Raw genomic sequence first — 24,133 nt, 5'->3', positions numbered from 1 at the left:
TCACTCTGTCCATCTTGCCTCATCCCAGCAGTCAGCACTCCAGTCCTGTACGATCCTCAGGCTTTTGTTCTTCACGACTGGGCCCTCCAGCCTCGTCACCATGTTGGGGGCATAATTCTGTTTCGTCTCCCTGTGGAGGGTAAGAATCAGGCTTTGTTCTCTCACATTTGGTTTTCTTTTGCCGTCCTAGAGAAGTACGCAGAACCCCGAGGACAGAAATTCACCACCCCGGAGACCACTCTGGTCCCACGCAGCAGACCGAGCCCAACGGTGCTGCTCTTGGGAGTCAGGGATGGAGGCCAGGGGCCTCGGTTCCACCACTGACTGAGTGCGGTCAGCAGCCTCGACCAGCTCAGGGATCCTGCCCCCTGTGACTCACACTCTGGGGGGGTCTCCTCCCTCACTGGGCTGTGGTTGGTCTGCGTGACCACCAGAGTAAGGCGGAAGTGGAGGGCGCCACTTTCAACAGGAAGTAATCAAAGGCCGGGGTCTCTTTTGGGTGCTCTCTCTCTCTCTCTCTCTCTCTCACTTGTGGAGGAAGCCAGCTACGCTGTCAGGAGCAGCCCTACAGGGAGACTCGAGGACTCCTGCCAACAGCCACATGGGTCAGCCTGGAAACTGATCTAGTCTCCGTCCAACTCCAGTCGGGGGCTTACCTGAGGCCTCAGGGAGGACCAGGCACTAGAACCACCCAGTCCAACTGCTTCCATATTTCTGACCCTCAGAAATTTTATAAGGAAGTTCATGTGCGTCGCCTTACGTGACTAAACTTGGAGGTAATCTGTTACAGGGCGACAGATAAGGAACACTCCAGGTGTCGTCACAACCTCTACCCAGAATCCACTGCTCTGACGGAGAACGTCGTGGTTTCAGGCCCCGTGCTTCGTAGACACGCTCCGTTTCCAGCCTCACCTCTCCATGGAGGAAGCCGCCATCCCGTTTCACAGACGGGGAAACAGACTCAGAAAGATAAAGGAGCTTGTTCAAGTCACATGGCCGGTAAGTGGGATTAATCAGTTAAGAACAGGGTCGAAGGTGAAGGATAGAAAGGATTTAAAATCAGACGGGAGAATCCAGGTCAATTCTCCCGTCACGCACAAGCAGGCGCTCGGGCCTGATCAGCCACATCGAGGCGAGAATAAACCCCCAGGAAATGAGAGAGGGACACTGGCGACATCTGCGCTAGCTCTTTGGGTCCAGAGTTTGCCTCTTGACGAGAAGCTTTGCTTGGGCGGCTGTTTCTGCCCAGGGAAGCCAGCGGAGACTTACAGAACGACCTTCTCCCCCTTGCGCTGCTGGAAGGCCTCCCGCAGGAGCACAGTGCCCCTGAGCCCAATGTCGTTCTTGCTCACGTCCAGGTACCGCAGGCTCTGGTTGTGGAGAAGCATGGACGCCATAGCCGGGCAGCAGTCAGACGTGAGTAGGCACTGCTCCAGCCTGTGGGGGGGAAGCAGACGGGGAGCAGACAAGTTGCCATGGCCCACATCGGAGAGCACAGCCAACGCTAACCCTAGAAATCGCACCCCCTGGAATGTGACGTTTCATCCCAGACACGCTGGGAGACCTGCTGTATCTGCATCAGTTTCTTCCTGTGGCTTTGGGTGACTGTCCAGGGTAGGCTGTGAGTCCTAACTCCCAGGAGTTAGGAGCCACATAACCTCCTTCAGAAACTGTCACTGTGCATTGGCTTTGCTCTGCACATTAGCAGAAAATATTTAGCGCCACCTGTATACCAGGCACTGCCCTGGGCGTTGTTGACACACAGTGAGGGAAACAGCACCCGTGGCTTCCTGGAACTCATCACGGGTTGGGGGTGGGGGAGGAGACAGGTCACCAAGTAAATACATTCGAGGAGCATGGTTGGTTTCACCATTCTGGTGTGCCAGCGGTTCGGGTCCTTCTGCGCTCACCGCAGTGTTCACGGCAAACGGGAGAGGGTGGTCCAGAAAGGAGCTGCGTCACAGAAGCACCACGTGTCGTCAACCCAGAGCGGGCGTTAGAGAGGAAGTGGTGTGTAGGTGAGTGAAAGGTACAGAGAGGGGTGGTTTTGGGTCCCATTTTGGAACAGATTGCAGTCTCCCTCGGAGCAAGGCTATTATTATAAGCAATGCAGAGCGGACAGGACAGAGGGCCCTGAGGGTCCCTGTGTTCTCCTGCGTGGGCAGCCTTTGCTTTCTTTCTGGTGGCTTGCCTCCCCTGCCCTGTGCGCCTCCCTAGCTGATCAATGACAAGATGGAAACTGCAGCCCAAGCCCAAATGCAAGGGCATGCGTTCAGCTTTGCATGCGTTTTTAAGGTCCCGACCCCGTTTCCTTCAGGGAGACACCTGGTGCCCCCTCGGTGCGCCTGCCTGAACTTTCCTTAACCTGGATCAGAGTCACGTAAATCATTTCAACAGTAGGAGGAGAGTCATTCTAAAACAATTCTTACTATAAGTAAGACCCGCAGCTATGTGAGGACTTTTTTTTTTTTAATGAAGAGAATACGCAACAGAAGTCTGGGTTCTTCTTGGGAAAAATAAAGATATCGATGGCTTTTCTACAAGACTAGAATTCCACAGAATGAAATCTAGGGGGTTTTTAGGTCAGGAAGTTTGGCATGGAGGTGGGCCGCGAATTTTATACTCAGCCAAATTACTGCTCATCAGTGAAAGTAGATCTAAAAAAGTCCCACACAAGCCAAGGCTTAGAGGACACTACATAAATGCTCGTCTGGAAATTTACTTCATTCTTGAAAATAGATTTCACTCAGTCAAAGAGATAAATCAATGTTTAAAAGCCCAAGATTAAATTTCTGGAGAGAAAGGATCGTGAGCTGGGGCCCCTGGCTGGCTTAGCCAGCAGGGCGTGGAGTCTTGACCTCAGGGTTGTGAGTTTCAGCCCCAAGTTGAGCATAGAGGTTACTTAAAAATGAAAAATAAAAAATAAAAACAAAGAACAAAAATAAATAAATAAAAGGGTAAAATCGTGACTCTTGTACAAAAATAAAGTTGACACGCTGAAAGTTGAAAAAAGATCTTAAAATTTTTTTTGAGAAAGAGAGTGAGAGAGCGCGTGAGGAGGGGCGGAAGGAGAAGGAGAAAGAATCCCAAGCAGTCACCACACCGAGAGCGGAGCCCGACATGGGGCTCTATCTCACGACCCTGAGATCATGACCTAAGCCCAAATCAAGAGTAGGGTGCTTAACCAACTGAGCCACCCACGCACCCCCCCCCCCAAAGAATCATGAGTTATAGTGAACACTGAATTTCCTTAGACTAGCTGATTATCAACAAAAATGAAATCCATTATCAGGACTAATCCTAGGAAATTAGAGATATAACATAAAACAATGATTTTAATGATCTAGTCTTCAAATGCAGATTATACGAATAGAGAACAGAAAATGTGGGCAGAAAAGAGGCAAAACAGTTTCATCCACTGATCACTAGAGAAGAGATGTTTCCAAATCTTTCCCAAATAATTGATGTAACCATGATAAGATTTAAATATAGGAGGACTTTTGTCAAATCACTGGCTAGTATGCATGTTAGCATAGAGACCATTTAGGAGAAGAAGACAAAATATCATGTATAAAAAAGAATCCCTAAGTACAAACATCGACTTCAGAAGACCGGCTACATCAGGTATCCGTCCACAGCCAACAAAGAAACTCTTCTTTTACTGAATGGAAGACTATTTCCTAGAACCATGGTCCTCCACGTGCAGGAGTCCTCCTCCCATGCATGGGAGCCACCCAGGGGTGAAGGTTGAGGGGTCTGCAGGCTCACCCCTAGAGCACCACACGACCCAGCAGCCCCACCTCTGCGTCCCCATCCAAGGAACTGGAACCAGGATCTCCAAGAGACAGCTGCACCCTCTTTCCCTGCAGCGTTTCCCACGGTAGCTACCACACAGAAACAGCCTCCATGCCCACCGACAGAGGAATGGATAAAGGAAATGTGGTATTTACACACAATGGAATATTATCCAGCCGTTAAGAGAGAAGGAAAGCCTGCTATTTGTGACCTCATGCATGCAACTTGAGGGCACCGTGCTGAATGAAATAGGCCAGACGGAGAAAGGCAGCCACCGCCATGACTTGCATTTCTAAGCACTCCCCAGATGAAGTGCCCAGTCTGACGAATCCCTTTCCGAACCCTGCACTGAAGCTGTCCTAAATGGAGGGAAAAAATCCAGAAATGCAAAGACCCTTTCCCGTATTCTGCTCAGAGAATTTTACAGACCGCTGTCACAACAGAGGAGACGGGGTAACTTACTCCAGAATCTGCAGGCCAGACTTGGGTTTCGTGAGGGCCTCAAAGAGCAGGATGGCTCCATCGTCCTTCAGGCTATTAAAACCAAGGTCCAGGCTTCTCAAAGTTTTGTTTTTATCCAGAACAGAGGCCATGTCTTGACAGCAGTCAGCGGTCAGGGCACAGTTTCTCAGCCTGCGAAGAAACACGTGTCAAGGAAACCAACCAAAACACCTTTAGATTTTACTCCTTTCCTGCCTTTTTTTTTTTTTTTTTTGCATAACAGCATTATCAGAATATTACTAACATCACCAATATCATTCACCCATTTAGATTGTACAAATCAACACCTTTTAGCACATTTATAGAGGTGCACATTTGCCACAATTTTAGGACATTTTCATCACCCCAAAAACGAGAACCCTGTACCCTTTTAATTCCTAATTTCTTCCCCCAGCCCACTCCCAACTCGAGCAACCACTATCTGGATATTAATCCAAAGGAATTGAAATCCAAATCGCAAAGAGATCTAAAAAAAAAAATGGTTTCTTTCATTTACCATAATTTTCTTTTTTTAAAAAAGATTTTATTTATTTATTAAAGAGAGAGAGAGAGAACAAGAAGGGGGAGGGGCAGGCAGAGGGAGAAGCAGGCGCCCTGCTGAGCAAGGAGCCTGATGCGGGACTCGATCCCACGATCGGGAAGCTGAAAGAGTAATGGGTTCAGGGGATACTTTGTGCCACTTTTCCATTTCTGGTTTATGACCTAGCAAACTTCTTTATGGTTTAAGACCGTCTGAGTTTATTTTCTGTTAGTAATAGAAGCACCCTACGTCGGTGTTCTGAGTCCCATTTCAACACATATGGGGGGGTCCCCCACACTGAGAAACAGTCCTCGGACACTAATAGTGCCGGAGAAATTGACTCACTGCTGGCAGTATCGGCAGATCATCGGATTGCGCAGGTTCAGGGCTCCGTCCTACAAGACTGCTTCCCCTGCCTCACTCCCCTCAGACACCAGCCGCAAGCCCAGGCTCTGATTCTGTAACCGCGAGGTTCCAGGGCCTTCTCCAAGCCAGGATGCCAATCACCAGTCAGGCTCCCATGACCCTCTCCTTGCATTCGGTTAGTTTGCTGAAGCAGCTCCCAGAACTCAGGAAACCCATTTACTCATTAGATTACCATTTTACTCTAAAAGGGTAGAACTCAGGAACAGCAGATGGGAGAGATGCGCAGGGGAGGCATGGGGAGAGGACACAGGGCTGCCGTGTCCTCTCCAGCTGAGCTGCTGTCCCCGCATCTCCGCGTGTTCACCCACCTGGAAGCTCTCAAATCCCGTCCTTTGGGGCTTATGTGGTGGCTTCATTACACAGGCACGATTAATTAAATCATTGGCTACGGGTGACGGGTTCCACCTCCATCCCCTCTCTCCTCCCCAGAGGTCAGGGGGAAGGATTTGAAGTTCTAACCCTCTAATCACAAGGCTGGTTCTTGGGGCAACAACCCCCCCATCCTTGGGTGCTTTCCAAAAGCCACCTCATTAACATAATAAAAGACACCTTTATAGCTCTCACCACTGAGGTATTTCCAAGGGTTTGGGGAGCTCTGTGCCAGAAACAGGGACATCGAAGACCAAATATACATTTCTTAGGTTATAAATCACAGTGTCACACACCCTGATGCCTGAGGGAAATCACTTAAAGAATTCGTGATTGAGACCACGTGTACACACACGACAGGTTTCTTCAGTCACTCTGTTCTACTCCAGGGATCCCTAAGAAGAGGATATTTTGGGACTCACACCAGCCTCTGTAAAGGACACGTAGAATGCCGTAAGGCGCTGCAAAGCTCTTTTGCTCCTTCGTCCTCCAAGGCATTTTCTGCCAAGCTCAGATGGGTCAGCGTCTCATTACTCTTGAGGGAAGAGGTAAGACTTTTACACGTAAGCGATGTGAGATCACAATTCTCCAATCTGGGGGACAGAAACACAGACGGAATGTACTTTAATTCATGTGTATGACCAGATTTTCTTTGTCTGGTACGGAGAGATGAACATTGCCATCTGGGCTTTCCTTTTCAGTGTGAAAGCCTCAGCACACCTCTGTTACCACCTCTTAGGGCTTCCAAGTCCTCAAGAAGAGGGTAGCAGCCTTCCTGGGAGGCTAGGGGGGTGAAGGAGATGTGGGTCCGGAAAACAGTTATAGGGGGATTAGAAGGACGGGAAAGAGACCACCAACGGCTAAGGAATACATGACGGATACCGGGGTAGCCTGGGAGAGACAGCCTTCCATAAGATTAAAAAATAAATGCTTACTCAAATATATATATATATATATTTATATTTATATTTATATTTATATATAAATAAATAAATAAATATACATATAATATACTTTAAAAAGATACATATATATATATGCTTTAAAAAGATACATTAAAGACAGGGGCAGGCATTCATAGTAGAGAAACCAAGATGAATGGTAAGGTCATGCAAACATTTTCATAGTAATGAAGGAAATGTTGGTTAAAACAACGAGACACCATCCCCTGCTCGGCAGACTGGCAAAGACAGTGGGGAGAATACAGGCGGTAACGACAGCCAGATGGGGACTCGGAGTTATGGGAAGCAGCGTCCACCTGCTGGCCGGATTACAAACTGGTGCAGAGATGCTGGACACAAGCTGGTAAAACAGAATCTGGATGTTCTCCGTGACCCGGAGACCCCACTGCCGGAGTGCTCCTCACAGCGTGTGCGTGTGTGTACCATGTGTGTGTACCCTGTGCATGTGTGCATGTGAACAGCCCAAGCCTCAGCGGCAGGAGGACGGACACCTACGTTGTGGCATAGTCACACAATTGTTATCATTCAGCACGAAAGAGGGATGGGCTTCTGAAACAACCAAGCGCAAAAGTGTAGGTTGGTCAGAAAAAGAACACACACTATCTGAGGCCACTTACGTGAAATTCAAAGCACGCGAAACTGTGTGGTGCTCTGTTTAAGAACACACGTGTGAGGGGCGCCTGGGGGGCTCAGTATGCTGGGTGTCTGACTTCGGCTCAGGTCATGATCTCAGGGTCCTGGGATCGAGCCCCGCATCGGGCTCCCTGCCCAGCAGGGAGTCACTTTCTCCCTCTCCTTCTGTGTTCTCCCTCTCACAAATAAGTAAATAGAATCGTAAAAAAAAAAAAAAAGAATACACGTGTGAGGGGCCTGATGAGCGCAGTTCAAGACCGCTATCGTGATGGGTGGGGCAGGGATCCATGTAACCCTGAGGTAGGAAGGAAAACAATACTGGCGAGGTTCTAGGTCATAAGCTGGATGACAGATACACCGGCTCAAGTATTCCAGGGTATTAGGTGTAAATGTGTACTTTTATGGAGACATTTTCTCTCTCCTGCCTTGACTCTTCATGGACCCGTCTATGTAATTACGCCAGCCACGAGACTTAAGTTGGCACACATTCCTCCACTACTGCTCTTCTCCCAGAAGCACTCAATTCACCAAACCAACGAACAATAGTCATGACGACAACACAAAAACTTACGACAGCCTCTCCAGTTGGGCCACTGACAGGTAACATGCCCCAAATGTCTCCAGGTAGCTACTTCCTAGCTTTAGTGTCTTCAAGTGTTTGTTACTTCCAAGATCCCTGGCAAGATCAAGCCAACTTTCAGGGGTAACCGAGAGTCTTCCAACCTATGGACGCCACATAGTAATGATGAGCCTGAGCTCCTGGGGAAAATGGTACCGTGTAGCCACATAGATCCCGTCTACCGTCCCACATCCTTGTTCTTCACACAAGAGTGACTCCAGGGAGGATTTCCATCTTCTCCAGCCGGTAAGCTTGATCAAATTCAGCATCTCAGTCACGAAGTATCAAATAATAGACACTTGGGGCCATAACCAACTGGCATCGGCTTACAACTGGGCTCTATCTATGAACCAGGGACTCAATTCAGCCCTTGAAATAAATACAACTTCTTTTTACATTTATCTGTCAAACAATCTTCAAGACAAAGAACTGAGATTGGAGTCACATGAGATCCCAGCTGCCATCTTGTCAAGCTAGGTTTCCATCTGAGGTCAACGTTTACCCACTACGGCGCTGAACCACCTCCAGGTCTGGTCACCTGAGCCTTCCAGGCTCCACTCAGCTCCAACCGGTGTGAAGGACCAGAGCTGGCAGGTGGGAAACAAGAGGTTGCACAAGCTTCGTTGGCACGACGTAACACACAGAAAGGCTGGTGGGGATGCAAAGTGCTTGGGTGCTGGTACGTGTTAAACTGATGCTGGAGAAAAAAGCCCTGATGTGCAGTGTTTGCTGGTGTCTAGCGTGACCGCTCCCACGGTGGCTGATCTACCGATGTGGAGTCATCGAACGTGCAGCAGGAACACCCCACTGCACAAATGAAACAGCCTCAGGAACACACGCTGGGAGCTGGCAAACTATGGCTGTGGGCCAGGTCTCCTGGCGACCTGGTTTTGTACAGCCTGTGGACTAAGAGCTTAAAAATTTTTTTTAAATGGTTAAAAAAAATCAAAAGAATATTTTGTGACACATGAAAATTAAATGAAATTCAAATCCCAGTGCCCATAATAAATATCAGCAAATTATACAGTGGATAGAGTTACTAACAAATTGTATAATTCTTAATAAATTATTAATAATAGGGGTTAATAAGTGGTATTATTAGCAGATAATAATAATAATACAGTTTCATTAAAACACAGCCACATCTGTTCATTTACCTATCGGCCATGGAAACTTTAGCCCTATAACGGCAGCGTTGAAAAGCCAGGGCAGAGACTGTATGGCCCACAGAGCTGGAAATACTTACCTGGCCCTTCATAGAAAGAGTTTGCTGCACCCTGGCATTGTGAATAGTATAGTAAAGAAATTAGGAGGTGATGAGTTTTGATGATCTATTAAATTTTGTTTTCTCATATGATATAATTTTAAGTCTGTATGATTTAACTTTTCAATAATGCTGTTTGACAATCAGCTCACAAAACTCCTGCATTCTTAGCAATCACCTCCAGCGAGCCAGGACGAGATGGTGAAGGTCACTGCCGGGGCTCTAGTCTCCCGACCACAGACACACCTAGGACATGGTCAAGTGGTAGAGCACGAGAGGGTGAGTGAATGGTGGTCGGCAAGGCAGGGGTGTGGGAGAAATGGGAGAGGATGGTCTTCTGGTTGTAAGATGCGGGGGTTCTGGGGATCTAATGCACAGGTCGGTGGCTGTGGTGGACAGGACCTTGGTATATACCTGACACTTGCCAGGAGAGTGGATCTTAAATGCCCCTCCCCACAAATGGTAACCGCGTGAGGTGTAGGGGTGTTAATGAACTTGATGGTGGTGATTATTTCTCAATGTATGTATATCAAATCGTCACACTGTACACCTTAAAAAAAAGCCGAGTAAAACTAACAGCAACAAGATCAGAAGAAAGGTGACAGGAACACTGCACACATAATCCCACCTCTGAAAGAACAGTCTGGGCGCCAGGGTATCTCTGGATCCCGGGCTTGTCTTACCTTAGACACTGCAGAGAGCACTGGGGGCATTTCAAGGCTGTGCACAGAAACTCCATGGCCTCACATCTCACTTCTGTGCCTTGTATTTCCAAGTATCTCAGATACCGGTTTTCAGTCAAAACTTGGATTAAGTCTTCGTTCAACATGGAAGGATGCAGGCATCTGAAGCTGGGGAGGTAAGCAGTGCCTCGTTACGATAAGATCTCATCAGCTCATTGGTCCTTTTCTCAAAAGCAGCTTTATTTAGGTATAAACAGTACGTCGATAAATGCATCTATTATATTTTAATGATTATAAGTTGATGTGTTTGGATATAGGCATACACCCGTGAAACCATTACCACAGTCGAGGGGGCTGATTTGTCCTCCAGCTTTAGAGATGTGATCGACACAAAACAATGCGTAAGTTCAAGGTGTAGGACATGTTGACTTGATGCATTAACATATCGCAAAACGATCCCTGCCTTGGCATTGGGTAACACCCTCATCCCCCACAAAATTGTCATTTCTTTTGTGATGGGAACACTCAAGACAGACTCTTGGCAACTCTGGAGGGCACCATACAGTACTGTCGACTACAGTCACAACGCCGAATACCAGATCCCCGGAACTTACTCATCTTCTACCTGGAACTTTGTACCTTTTGACCAGCATCTGCCCATTTGCTAATCAGTTCTAGATTCCATTCACCTATGAATACGTGAAGGCCTTTCTGTGAGGTCCGAACCGGGTCCTCAGCCCACCGTGGCCTCTGGTTGGGTGACCTTCTGTAGGTCACCTACCTTCCAAACTTTGGTTTCGGGTCCACAAGAGAGAGTGCATGATGCCTTTGCCTTAAGATGGGCGTGGGAATCAATACACACGAACCCTGTAATTGGCTCTGAACAGTGCTCGATGTACGGTAGCCACTCAGTACGTGGGAGCTAATAATAGTCGTCATAGTAACAGGAGAGGCAATTGGTCAGACACTGGCTAGGGGCTACATGATGTCCGGTGGGCTATTTCATGGAATTTTGATGGGTTATTGGGTTTCTGGATCCTAAAAACCAGAGAGCGAGCATGGAATATTTTTCCATCTTTTTGTGTCTTTCTCAATGTCTTTCAAGAGTGATTTATAGTTTCTAGAATATAGATCCTTTACGTCTCTGATTAAGTTAATTCCAAGGTAACGTATGGTTTTTGGTGCTATTGTAAATGGGATGGATTCCCTAATTTCTCTTTCTTCAGTCTCATTATTCGTGTATAGAAATGCAACTGATTTCTGAGCATTGATTTTGTATCCCGCCACATTACTGAATTGCTCTATAACTTCTAATAGTTTGGGAGTAGATTCTTTTGGGTTTTCCAATATTCCATGCTCATGAATTGGAAGAATTAACATAGTTAAAATGTTCATGCTACCCAGAGCAATCTACACTTTCAATGCTATCCCGATCAAAATACCAAGGACATTTTTCAAAGAACTGGAACAGATAGACCTTAAATTTGTATGGAATCAGAAAAGGCCCCGAATTGCCAAGGAACTGTTGAAAAGGAAAAACAAAGCTGGGGGCATCACAATGTCGGATTTCGAGCTGTACTACAAAGCTGTGATCACAAAGACAGCATGGTACTGGCACAAAAACAGACACATAGACCAATGGAACAGAATAGAGAACCCAGAAATGGACCCTCACCTCTTTGGGCATCCTTTATCTTTGATAAAGCAGGAAAAAACATCCGGTGGAAAAAAGACAGTCTCTTCAATAACAGGTGTTGGGAAAATTGGACAACTACATGCAAAAGAATGAAACTTGACCACTCTCTCACACCATACACAAAGATAAACTCCAAATGGATGAAAGACCTCGATGTGAGACAGGAATCTATCAAAATCCTAGAGGAGAGCATAGGCAGCAACCTCTATGACATAGGCCACAGCAACCTTTTTCATGACACATCTCCAAAGGCAAGAGAAACAAAAGATAAAATGAACTTGTGGGACTTCATCAAGATAAAAAGCTTCTGCACAGCCAAGGAAACAGTCCAAAAAACTAAGAGGCAGCCCACGGAATGGGAGAAGATATTTGCAAATGACGCTACAGATAAAAGACTGGTATCCAAGATCTACAAAGAACTTCTCAAACTCAATACACGAGAAACAAATAAATCATAAAATGGGCAGGAGATATGAACAGACACTTTTCCAATGAAGACATACAAATGGCTAACAGACACATGAAAAAATGTTCAAAATCATTAGTCATCAGGGAAATTCAAATCAAAACCACATTAAGATACCACCTTACGCCAGTTAGAATGGCAAAAATGGACAAGGCAAGAAACAACAATTGCTGGAGAGGACGTGGAGAAAGGGGATCCCTCCTACATTGCTGGTGGGAATGCAAGTTGGTCCAGCCACTCTGGAAAACAGTGTGGAGGTCCCTTAAAAAGTTAAAAATTGAGCTACCCTATGACCCAGTCATTGCACTACTGGGTATTTACCCCAAAGATACAGACGTAGTGAAGAGAAGGGCCATATGCACCCCAATGTTCATAGCAGCATTGTCCACAATAGCGAAATCGTGGAAGGAACCGAGATGCCCTTCAACAGATGACTGGATTAAGAAGTTGTGGTCCATATATACAATGGAATATTACTCAGCTATCAGAAAGAACGATTTCTCAACATTTGCTGCAACATGGACGGCACTGGAGGAGATAATGCTAAGTGAAAAAAGTCAAGCAGAGAAAGACAATTATCATATGATTTCTCTCATCTATGGAACATAAGAACTAGGATGATCAGTAGGGGAAGAAAGGGATAAAGAAAGGGGGGGTAATCAGAAGGGGGAATGAAGCATGAGAGACTATGGACTCAGAAACAAACTGAGGGCTTCAGAGGGGAGGGTGGTGGGGGAATGGGATTGGCTGGTGATGGGTAGTAAGGAGGGCACGTATTGCATGGCGCACTGGGTGTTATACGCAACTAATGAATCATCGAACTTTACATCAGAAACCAGGGATGTACTGTATGGTGACTAACATAATATAATAAAAAAAAACATAAAAAAAACCCAGGGAGCGAGAGCATGGTGTAGTGGTTAGGAGAACGGACTCTGGAGCCAAGATGTTCATGAGAGACTCTTGACTTCGGGAAACAAACTGAGGGCTGCTGGAGGGGAAGTGGGGGGAGATGGGGTGACTGGGCGGTGGGCATGAAGGAGAGCAGATGATGTGACGAGCAGTGGGTGTTTACACAACTAATGAATCATTGAACACTGCATCAAAAACTAATGATGTATTATATGTTGGTCAATTGAATTTAAATAAAAACATTTATAAAAATCTGTATTTTAAGTATGTATCAACTGTATCACCTTGTGCCCCAGTTTGTTCATCTGTGAAATGGGGAACCTCCATTTGTACGTTCTTTCTGGAAAAACGATCTCACTGATATGTGGAACCGAAAAAAGCAAACAAACCCAACACTCAGAAAAAGAGATCAGTTTCTGTTGGTGTCAGAGGCAGGGGGTGGAGGAATTGGGTGATGTGGCCGAAAGGTACAAGCTTTGGGTATAAGATGCAAAAATACTGGGAACGTGACGTACAGCCCGAGACAGAGGGTCACACGGCTGGGTGGCGTACTGGAAAGTCGCCAAGAGAGTTGATCGATCTCATCACAAGGAAGAGAAACATTCAGCCGCTCTAGGAGGTGACGAGCATTAACTAAACTTACTGCGGGATCGTTTTGCAGTAAATGCGGGTGAGGTCATTACACCGCACACCTTAATACTCACACAGTGCTGTTTGTCCGTTCTGTCTCAGTAAGACTGCAAGGGGGGAAGGACACACACGGATGCTTTCTGCAAGTCTCTGTGAGCAGGGAGGGGGTAGAAAAACGGGATGGGAAACAGACTCTTTCCATGCAATTCCTTCCAACCAGGGGCTGTTTAATACGCACGTTAGTTTTCGCAGTTTACACCCAGGATGTCTCAGAGCCGCAGAAAGAACATTCACTGACTCGGTCTCCATAGAAGTGTTTGTCAGAGCCAGGACTTCCAGATTCTCATGTGTCCTAAACACGGAGCAGAAGTCTTGCCACCAGAGAAAACACTGGTCGCTGCTTTCTGGTCTATGTGCAAGGGAGAAAACAGAGCATGACTCGTCGTCAGAGATTGAACTTGAGAAAACCTACTTGTAAACCCAGGGCTGATGTTCCCCACCCTGGTTGTGATTACAGACCACCTTTACGACTCCGGTAAGACTCTCTCATTAAAAAAAAAAAAAGCCAGGAATATCATTGCAAGATTTCTCATTTTATTCCAGGAAGACTTGTGGCCTTAAATAAGGATGCCTAGATTTTCCCTTGACTTAGGAAGAAAGGGAGTTGTTGTGTTAATCACTTAGGATTTCTACGGGGACAGAGATTGAATTATATCTGTATCCTATATTCTTACTCTTTGCTTATAAAATTATTAAAAAGAAAAAAGTCTATGTAGGAGCAGAATAAGGGAAAAATTAATCTCTTCTAGCACGGTGAGTGCAGGAAAAGAAAATCCACAGCTAGACCAATATGGGATGTATTTTGACTCTGGAAGGACCTGCTAATTTTCCCTTTCAGTTTTCCCAGGGCAGTCTTTTCAGAGGCCGCCCAAGAGACACCGTGAGGATTGTCGTTTCATGCTGTTTGTATTAGACAGTTGGAAATAACTGAAAAGCAAATGAAGGGGGTACTGGTTTAATAATCTCCAGACACCTAGAAGACTTTAGTACACCGCCCCGAAGAAAGTGTACATAGACATTAAAATATTTCTAAGACCTATCAGATGAAAAAAGAAAATTTCAGAATACTTCTTACACTAGCATGCCATTTTTGTTTAAAATGAAATCCCATGAAATAAAACCATGTGCTTTTCACACCCATTTTAAATGCAAACACATAGAAATAATACTACCTCCATGAATGGGAGTGGGGGAAGAGGACACAGATGGTCAAATGGTACAAACCTCTAGTTATAAGATGAACAGATTCTGGGGACGTACAGTCCAACTGGGTGACTATTGATAACAATACCGTGTTGTATATTTGAAAGTCATTTGAGAGTAAAAGTTCTCACCACACACACACACACACACACACACACACACACACACACACACACACACGTACACATACACACAAACTGTAACTAGGTGAGGTGATGGGTATATTAAGTAACCTTATCGTGATAATCCTTTTGCAATGTGTACATAGATAAAATCACTACATCGTATGCCTTAAATGTACACAAGGTTATAGGTCAATTATAGCTTCAAAAAAGCTGGGATAAACATACCAACTCCCTTTAAGAACTTTCCCAAAAGTTATCAGCAGACTGACCAACACAAAGGAAATTTCTCACCTTTTAAGAGTTCTGCTAAGGTTAGATTTTAAGATTATTCAGACTTATATCAAGACATTACGGTTAGACTTTTGAGGTCTTTGTTGGGAAAAACAATATGCAGCACTGAGCTGTTTGGAGTTGCTCATGTCACTTCAAAGTAGACATGGAATCGTGTGTCCTGTGCAGTCATCCCACCCACGAGATACGGAGGTTGCTTGGAGAGCAATCTGGTGCTTTCGGTGATATAAAGATGTGATGTGGGCACCGTGTGATTGGGCAATTCCTTTTCTAAAAATATACGCTAGCAGAGGGGTCGGCACATTTCTTCTGCAAGTGGTCAGCTAGCAAATACATTCAGCTTTCATAGGCCAAACGGTTTGTGGAAACCTCTCGACTCTGCCGTAGTGGAGCACATGCATGGCTGAAATCGGATTAAAACGTATTTACCAAAACACACAGCAAGCTGGGTTTGGCTCCCAGGCGATAACTTGCTTACCTCTGCCCTGGAGAAACTCACATGTGCCGGAGGAAGATGGGGCATCGTTTGATGGGACGACACAGAGAGCAGAGCCTAGATGTCTCCTAACTTCAGGAGAGGTCCATTTTATTTATCTAGCCATTTATCAGACTAATATAGGATATTTAAAATAAACCGCCAACAACCCACCAGCATGCTTAAGATTTATGCTGGCTTTCATGGAAAAAGAACATGTGTCTGGAAGAGATTGTGGCTCCTTTACACAGAGCAACTAAGGAATGAGGGAAGCACTCTAATTTTGCAGCAAAAAGGGCTGTGCTCCCTCCCGTGACTCCAATCCCAGGGGTCAGTCTAGATTTTTGGCTCTTCGTCATAGCCACCAGAGGTCCAATTTCAGCTTAAGTCTTGGCTTCAACCAGCTGTGTGACCTTGGACAAGTTACGATCTATCAGACTTCCATCGCTTCATGGCGTCCAATGGTGACGGTAAAAGGAATAACTCGCATACAGTAAAAATACCTGGCACTGTGTCTGGTACAAGGCAAAGGCTAAATAAATATTAACCAGTATGAAAACTGTATGAAAAAATGAGTAGTCGCTTCTTAAGAAAAATAAATCTGCTATATTTGTTTAAGTATAGATCTTCTGAGGGAGTTTCAGTTGAGTGGTTGGAATAAGAGTCACGTTAGTAATTATAGCTTCTATTTATTGGTAGGAACTAGAGGCTGGGATAGGTTTTGTGTATAATGCATATTATCTCATTTAATCTTCATAAAAATCTTGTGGGGCATGTACTATTTTACTATATTTTTAAAATCATTTACTCATGAAAAAACAGAGACCCAGAAAAGCTAGGTAACCTTGTCCAAAGACCCACAGTTAGTTGGTCCCTGGACGAGGTGGAGAACTCAAGCTCTTGCCCAGGAATCCAGAACACCCACTTCAGATCACAGTGGGGAGTAGGGAAGAAACAGTGAATAGAAATAGTGTTTTCAACGTGTTTGGTAGGAAAAGAAGGACGGAGATGTGACAGTCCCCTGATGAAGACATGTAGTTTTCAGTTCTTTTTCCCCTAAAGATGGAAGCGATGTTTTTACACTGAAAGGCAATCTCCCGTGGAGCTGCCCAATATGGCAGCCACCAGCTATGCGTGACTATTCAAATTTAAATTAATTAAAGTTAAATAAAATTTAAAATGCAGTGCCTCAGTCACATTAGCCATATTTCAAGCGTTCGGGAGTCACACATAGCTAGTGGATTTCCAGCATCACAAAAAGTCCCCTTGGACAGCACTTCCCTAGAGACTAACAAGCTGGGGATACACAAAAGTGGGGGTGACAGGTGAAGCAAGGTGCCCACATATAAGGGAGGGGAGGGCATGCAGAACAGAGATAAGGAGGGTAAACAAATCGTCTTGCTTTTCCTGGATTCTCCCAGTTTTAGCATGGAAATCTGCATCCTAGGAACACCTCCTGTCCTGGTTTTAATCCTGAAAGTCCCATGTGTGAGGGACCGCCTCAGGACAGCTGGTCACCCTGAATGCCTGGGGGATGGTAGGCAAGGGTCCTGGGAAGCACAGGCTGCAAAGGAGAGAGGAGAGCACTCACTCAGTGGAATGGAGGGGATCCGGGTTGAGTGCGCACACTTGGGTGATGGTCACGGTAATAGTCAGTTCTAGATCCCGCAAACGTTGACAGTGCTGAAGACAAAAAGCAGACACTTGCATGTCTTTCTTCTTGCTGATGATCAAAGCAGCTTTCTGACAATTACTTAGGATCTGACTCACAAATGCCTCCTCCCGGATTTCATGCAGACAGTAGAACAGCTGTGGGACGCCGTGGTGCAGGGTTGGTGGGCTGCATTCGTACGACAGGGCTGCCACTTTCAGCAACTTCTTCTTATTACCCAGGGACAGCTTGCACCCAAACGACCTCCCTGCGGCTGAAGCGCACTTTTCATTTAAGAGGCCAAATAAGAAAAGCCCCATCTGAGCAAGGTAGTTTTTCTTTCTTCCAGGATATGCTATCAGGCGTGTGATCTGAACACGGTCCAACACCCAGAAATTTCTGAGTCTTTGTGGGAAGCACAGAACGTACAACAAGGCAGCAAAAAACTCCTGGAAGCTTATGATGGCAAAGGCATAACGGTCTCTGTCACCTGCCACCCTTTGAAAAATATTCACATGGAGGAAATTAGCAACAGTGGTCTCATCCAGCTTGGCCTGCTCAAGGTCTTTCGTGTCAAACACCCATCGCATGTTCCACATCCCCTCTGCAGCCAAGTAACACAGACCTGCCAGTTGTTTCTGATGAGTGTTCCTGGGAAGGCTTCCAGGCTTGGTTGGAAATAAGCTAGACAGATACTGGACGAATACAGCTGTGGCATTTGGATACGCCTGTGCAAGGTCTGCCCCTGTCTCCATCTGCTGTCTCAGACAAGAACACACCATCCAGCAAACTGCAGGGACCTGACACATGGAGAAGAGAATTGTGTTTCCCATGGCAAAACTCAAGGCTTCATCAGCCTCCCTCTTGTTTCTGAAATATGTTCTGAAATACTTGGCTCTTTCCGCCATACTAAACCCTGTAAGTGTTATAAAAGAGGGACATTTTAGGAAGGGTTTAAGTTTCCTCCAAGACGTGAACCTCAGCGTGATCAGTAAGGTGGCTTCAGGAAGCATTCTTTTGCTCAGCAAACTGGTCAGGAGGACAGACCCAGGCAACTTCTGGCTCCAGTCGTCACTCAGGTCAGCTGGTCTATCTGTGAGGGTCAGTGTGACTTCCTCAAAGCCATCAAAGAGGAGCAGAAGTCGGTCTGGTTTGGACATAATCTTGGACATGATAGACTGTACTCTGGGCCACTTACAGGCAATCAGCTCCTCAAAGCTCTGCTCATCCACCTGGGCCACTTCCCGGCAATGGAAGTAGAAAGCGCACCAGAACTTGTGGGGGTAGAACTTGTTTTCTGCCCACTCCAACATCACCTTTTTGGCCAAGCTTGTTTTTCCAACCCCAGCAACTCCCTGTAGGACCACAGTCTTGGGCTGTCTACCTTGAGGTCTCTTCGGAAGAAAAAGACATGATAAGAATCTCTCATGTCTCTCTATGTCTTGGTAGAAGAAGTCTACGTGGTTCCCAAACCAAGTGGTCATGATCCGTATCATGGAATACTCATCCATCATGTGCAGTCTGTACTCCTGTATTTTATCTAGATTACCAAGGTGGGGGAAACACAGGGTACAGTGTCAGAGTTATTTATGAGAACCGATCAAACAAAAAGAAAACTAGCCTTGACATCTACATCGAGCCCCATGACGCACCTGCGCACATGGCGCTCTTTTCCTGACGGCACTGCACCAATGAAAAAGCTGCGAGTCATCGGAAAAGTCAATTTGAAGGGGCTTAAACAGAGAAGGGCTGCTTTTTACTTAAGAAGTATGGAGAGGGTTGTGTAAAGCCGTTGAAATAGGCCCGGTGGTTCTGCAGCTTCAGGGCCAAGTAACACCACATTTCCATAAGCACGTTCTTTATACTTCTTGCCTCATGACTAGGAGATTGCTGTTGTAGTTATGCTATCGTTATGTCGTAAGTTATATTCGTATTTGAAGCAGAAATAGCGGGGAGGAGGGACAGGCTCACAGCTCTTGTGTACTTCCATTGGTACAAACCGAAGCACTCAGGAGGCTTCTACTTACATCTCGTGGCCTAGTGCCATCAGATGGTTAACCCCAACTTTAAGGAAACCTGGAAAAAAAGTATTTCCCTTAGGGATGGCTCCATTTTATCCCTAAATAAATTGGATTCTGTCAGCACATGAGATGTGGGGTAGGGAGTTAACAGGATCTGTCATGGCCTTTATCTCAACCTGTGATTGTCTCTCCCCTCCCCTCAACAGGAAACTTAACAAACTAGACATGATGTCTGACTCCAACTTCATTCCCTCCACCTCCAGCTGATAGATAGGAGGAAGCTTACTACGAGCTCAAGATCTACCTGCTTACAAGCTTTATGAGAGGGTAAGCAAGTCACAGAATCTCTAAGCCTCCAGCCTGCCATCTCCGAGATGAAGTAGAGATTACAACTCTGGCTCAGACTGTGGTGTCAGAACCATCAGCCTTCCAGTGTTTGTTGAACAGGTGAAGTCTAACTGTGCTACGGCTGGAACTGGGGATCCCACATCCCACTTCCTGTGTGCTTTCATAATAGACTAGAGTGTTGCCCTTGGACCCTCAGCTCCTTTTGACCTCGTCTCTTCACACAACCTGACCGAGAAGTGCAAACTCCATTCACATGAACATGATTTCGGTTCTTTCTAGAATCCAACTTTTGATACTTCAGGATGGTGGAGTGGGGAAGAGGATGGATTAAGGTATTTGCTATATTTGTTTGCCTACCAACCATTCCCATTCTGGCAAAAGCACTCCAATGATTCTGTGGAGAACCACCCCTTGCCACCCTTGGTTTGTTGGGCTGTGGCTGGCGCTACCACCAAGCTCTCTCTGAAGTACGTGGTCCAGTCTTAACCAACCAGAGCGCTTCATCATTTCATTCATTGTTGAGCTCGTGAACTCAGTTCATTCAGCTGAGTCAGTTCTAGGATGAGTGCTGGAGAAATGAGAAAATACTCCTCTTTCTGCTGATGGGGCGAAGGAGGTACAATGTATGTGTAAGGTAGCTGGTGGCCAAGATGGCCACTGTGGTAGGAGAGACCACTCAAGGCTGAGTCCCATAGAAGAAGAGGGAGCTGGGAGAAGGACAGAAGTGATGTCTCGTTGACATCACTCAATGCCTCCAGCTGGGCTGGTGGCTGGACTTCTGAGTTAGGTGAGTCCACAACGACTCTTTTTTCTTAAATTCTGATTCATAGAAGAGACACTGACATACTAATTTATAATCTAACTTGCCACAGGAACGAAACTTCTCACCCCAACCCACAGCCCATTTTCCTCCTGGCTTTGTCACAATGCCAGCACATACCAGATTCTCCTTCCTCCAAATTCACTGGCATTTCTCTTGGGTTCAAGTCCTCTGGCTCCAGGTTGGGTAGAATGTCTGGAACAGACAGGAAAGGAGACTATTGCACTGGAATGATTGACAGGACAGGAAAAGCCACGTGGAAGCAAGAGGCCCTTTCATGATAGGAGCAGCCACAGCATCTCAGAGTTTCATTCTCTCACCATCTTAGTCAAGGGAGAAGAAAATTGCCTAGACTCCATCATGATGTTAGAAGTGAGAAAATGGTGGTGCTTTAGAATGTACTAAAGACATATTCAATAACATAAATCGATAGCTCAGCCAAACACTGAGGGAGCAATATACACAAACACACATGCATATGTATATGTAAAATATATGCAGACTTTAACATCTATGTATGTGCACATATCTATGTATGTACACCTTTATATGTATGTATATGAAAATATTCATGCGTATATACACACACACACATATATAGTCATTGATTTTTCTTACTCATGCTATTTATGTTCTATAAAATTACTGTGAATATTCAATTAGCCAGTACTGCTCCCCTGTGAATACAGGGTTATTTCTGTAGCCCCCACTTATAACATTTTTTTTTTAAAGATTTAATTTATTTATTCGACAGACATAGAGACAGCCAGCGAGAGAGGGAACACAAGCAGGGGGAGTGGGAGAGGAAGAAGCAGGCTCACAGCAGAGGAGCCTGATGTGGGGCTCGATCCCAGATCGCCGGGATCACGCCCTGAGCCGAAGGCAGACGCTCAACCGCTGTGCCACCCAGGCGCCCCCCACTTATAACATTTTTGACTCTTCAATACATAACCATGGTCTACGTACATTTTTGTTTAAAGAAATCTTATTCAATATATATTGTTGATTCATGAACACTGAATTCACAGTCAACAGCACTATAACTTGTGCCTGAATGAAGCTTACCCGACACATATATTTTCTCTGTGCTTAGGACAGCCCTTCACCACTATGCTTGGGGGGCAGGTTAAATAGCAACATCGCCAACAAAATACACAGAAACATAAAAAAGTGGCACCAAATAGACTGGAAGGGTCGCTTGTTTACAGGACGAGTGCACAGGTGAGAAGGCAGAGCAGTGCTTTATTCAACTGCAGCTGGGAACCTCTGTGTCCGATTTGTCTCCACCCTACATGTCTGTAAATGACTATGAAAGTGCCACAATTACTGATTTTGGAGTTACAAATACATTTTAGTCAGTAAGCAGATTCACAAACGTGGAAACCACAAATAATGAAGATAACATATATATAGATACCACATAAGCAGTATCTGGTTAAGTTTTTTGGAACTATGCTAACATGGTGGTCTTCGACTTTCGGGGTCAGAGTCATCATCATACTCCACTATTTGCCTTCTCGTTCAGGTGGCCAGAATGGGTAGCCAGTGAAGTATTTAGTTGTTTAACACTCAAACCCATCCCCATTTTGTTTTTTGTTTTGGTTTTTTAAAGATTTTATTTATTTGCTAGAGAGAGAGTGAGAGAGAGCACAAGCAGGGGGAGTGGCAGGCAGAGGGAGAAGAAGGCTCCCTGCTGAGCAAGGAGCCTGATGTGGGACTTGATTTCATGACCTGAGCCGAAGGCAGCTGCTTAACTGACTGAGTCACCCAGGCATCCCCTCATTCCCATTTTGTGAACCAGATTATTACTCACCGTTTAGCTCCATCTGTACCCGAAGACACAGTTCTGTCTGGTTCATCTTGGCAAAGATGTCATGAGTCACATCCCAAGCCAGCCGTCCAGGAAAGAACTCCACCAAGAGATGAACCACCTCTCCCCATCTGGCTGTCTTCACCTGGTCCCAGGTGATCTGGACAGAGCCAGGCCTGGGATTCTCATCCACCAAAAGCTGCTTAAATGTTTGTAGCTCCTCCTTGCTTAAGTAGACCATGTACAGCATGACCCCGTTTTCAAAAGGGGAGTTGGAGGAGGCGGAGGACATCAAGGATGAGACTAAATAACAAGGAGAAGAAGAAGAGCTGGAAGAGCAAGAGGAAGAACAGGAGGAAGACCGAGAGGAAGAGCTGGAGGAAGAACAAGAAGAGTGGGAGGAAGAGCAGGAAAAAGGGCCAGACTTCAGATTCACATCACTCATCTTCACTCAAGACCTAGAACCTTAGTGCCAGGGATAAAGACAACCAACTGGAAGAGAGAACAGACCAGACCTGTGGAGACATGAAAATATAATAAAATGAAAACCCACCCGAGAGGACAGATTTATCTAATCCATATTTGGTAGAGCATCCCATGTACCAGATACTCTCTTTAGCTCCTTCCCCCCAAGGTTCTTTCTCTTGTGGAAAAACCTAGGGGCCTGTCCAGTATTCAGCCTTAGCGTTTGGACTCAAATCCACTTTGTAGTTTTTCTTCTCGATGCCATGTATTAGCAAGGTAACTGGCCAAATCACAGCACCTCTCTGTGTCTCTTTTCTGATCTTTGATTCTGGGACCAGAGCATACCTGTTGATGGGGGTGTGAGGATTCTCAAAGAGACAAATCTGCAGGTACATTTGGAGCTGTGCCTGGCACATCATAGCTAACAACTATTTGGGGCTTACATCTATGCCACAGTTATTTTAAAGACTCAGTGGGAATTTATAAAAAGTGCCTGGAATCAAAGGCATGTTATTCCTCTCCATCCACCATCTCATCCTTCTTTTGTCTTCCTTCGTGATTATCATGGGCAAGAAGTCAAATGTGGAGAAGAAAGAAAACAATGACATTACCAGCAGGAGAGGGGCTCACTTCTTGGTCAACCTGCTGCCACATACAATTGCTTCTCTGCGTTTTCATTGTCACCATCTTTTAAATCTTTTTTTTTAAGATTTTATTTATTTATTTATTTATTTATTTATTTATTTATTTATTTTACAGAGATAGAGACAGCCAGCGAGAGAGGGAACACAAGCAGGGGGAGTGGGAGAGGAAGAAGCAGGCTCATAGCGGAGGAGCCTGATGTGGGGCTCGATCCCATAACGCCGGGATCACGCCCTGAGCCGAAGGCAGAGGCTTAACTGCTGTGCCACCCAGGTGCCCCACCATCTTTTAAATCCTATCCCCAACATCTGAGAACTTGCTGTATACTTCCCTTAAGTCATGATGTATTGGGCACCAACTCAATGTTTTATCTCCTTTGACTCACGCAATGGTTTCGGACCTTTGAAGGCCCCTGTGGATGACCACCACTGCTTAAGTAAGCACTCAGCTTTCACCTACACTCTTGGATTCTGTCATTCCTGATAGGTGGGCAAAAAAAGCCTACATTAAGAAAAAAAGAAAGATCTCAAACAACCTAACTTTACACCTCAAGGAACTAGGAAGAGAAGAACAGACTGAGCTCCAAGTTAGCAGAAGGAAGGAATTAGTAAAGATCAGAGCAGAAATAAATGAAATAAAGACCAGAAAGACATTAGAAAAGATCAACGAAACTAAGAGTTTTTTTTTTTAAGATAAATAAAATTTACAAACCTTTAGCTAGACTAACCATGAAAAAAACAGAGAGG

General features: G+C 45.5%; 1 protein-coding gene across 1 annotated transcript; it reads right to left on the bottom strand.

Moving 5' to 3' along the window:
* Nucleotides 1-22,725, bottom strand: NLRP8 (NLR family pyrin domain containing 8). The gene is made up of 11 exons (XM_040634372.1): nt 22,668-22,725; nt 22,284-22,583; nt 20,591-20,665; nt 17,222-18,821; nt 13,715-13,885; nt 9,773-9,940; nt 7,778-7,921; nt 6,034-6,204; nt 4,258-4,428; nt 1,270-1,437; nt 1-130 (listed from the first exon to the last, which is right to left on the bottom strand). The coding sequence occupies exons 1-11, from the start codon at nt 22,723-22,725 to the stop codon at nt 1-3; spliced, it is 3,156 nt and encodes a 1,051-aa protein (XP_040490306.1).
* Nucleotides 22,726-24,133: the final 1,408 nt, after the last annotated feature.

The sequence above is a fragment of the Ursus maritimus genome, unplaced genomic scaffold (assembly GCF_017311325.1).
Source record: "Ursus maritimus isolate PB19 unplaced genomic scaffold, ASM1731132v1 scaffold_19, whole genome shotgun sequence".
NCBI classification, from domain to species: domain Eukaryota; kingdom Metazoa; phylum Chordata; class Mammalia; order Carnivora; family Ursidae; genus Ursus; species Ursus maritimus.
Note: the sequence above shows the minus strand (reverse complement) of the source record. Positions and strands in the feature narration are given on the sequence as shown.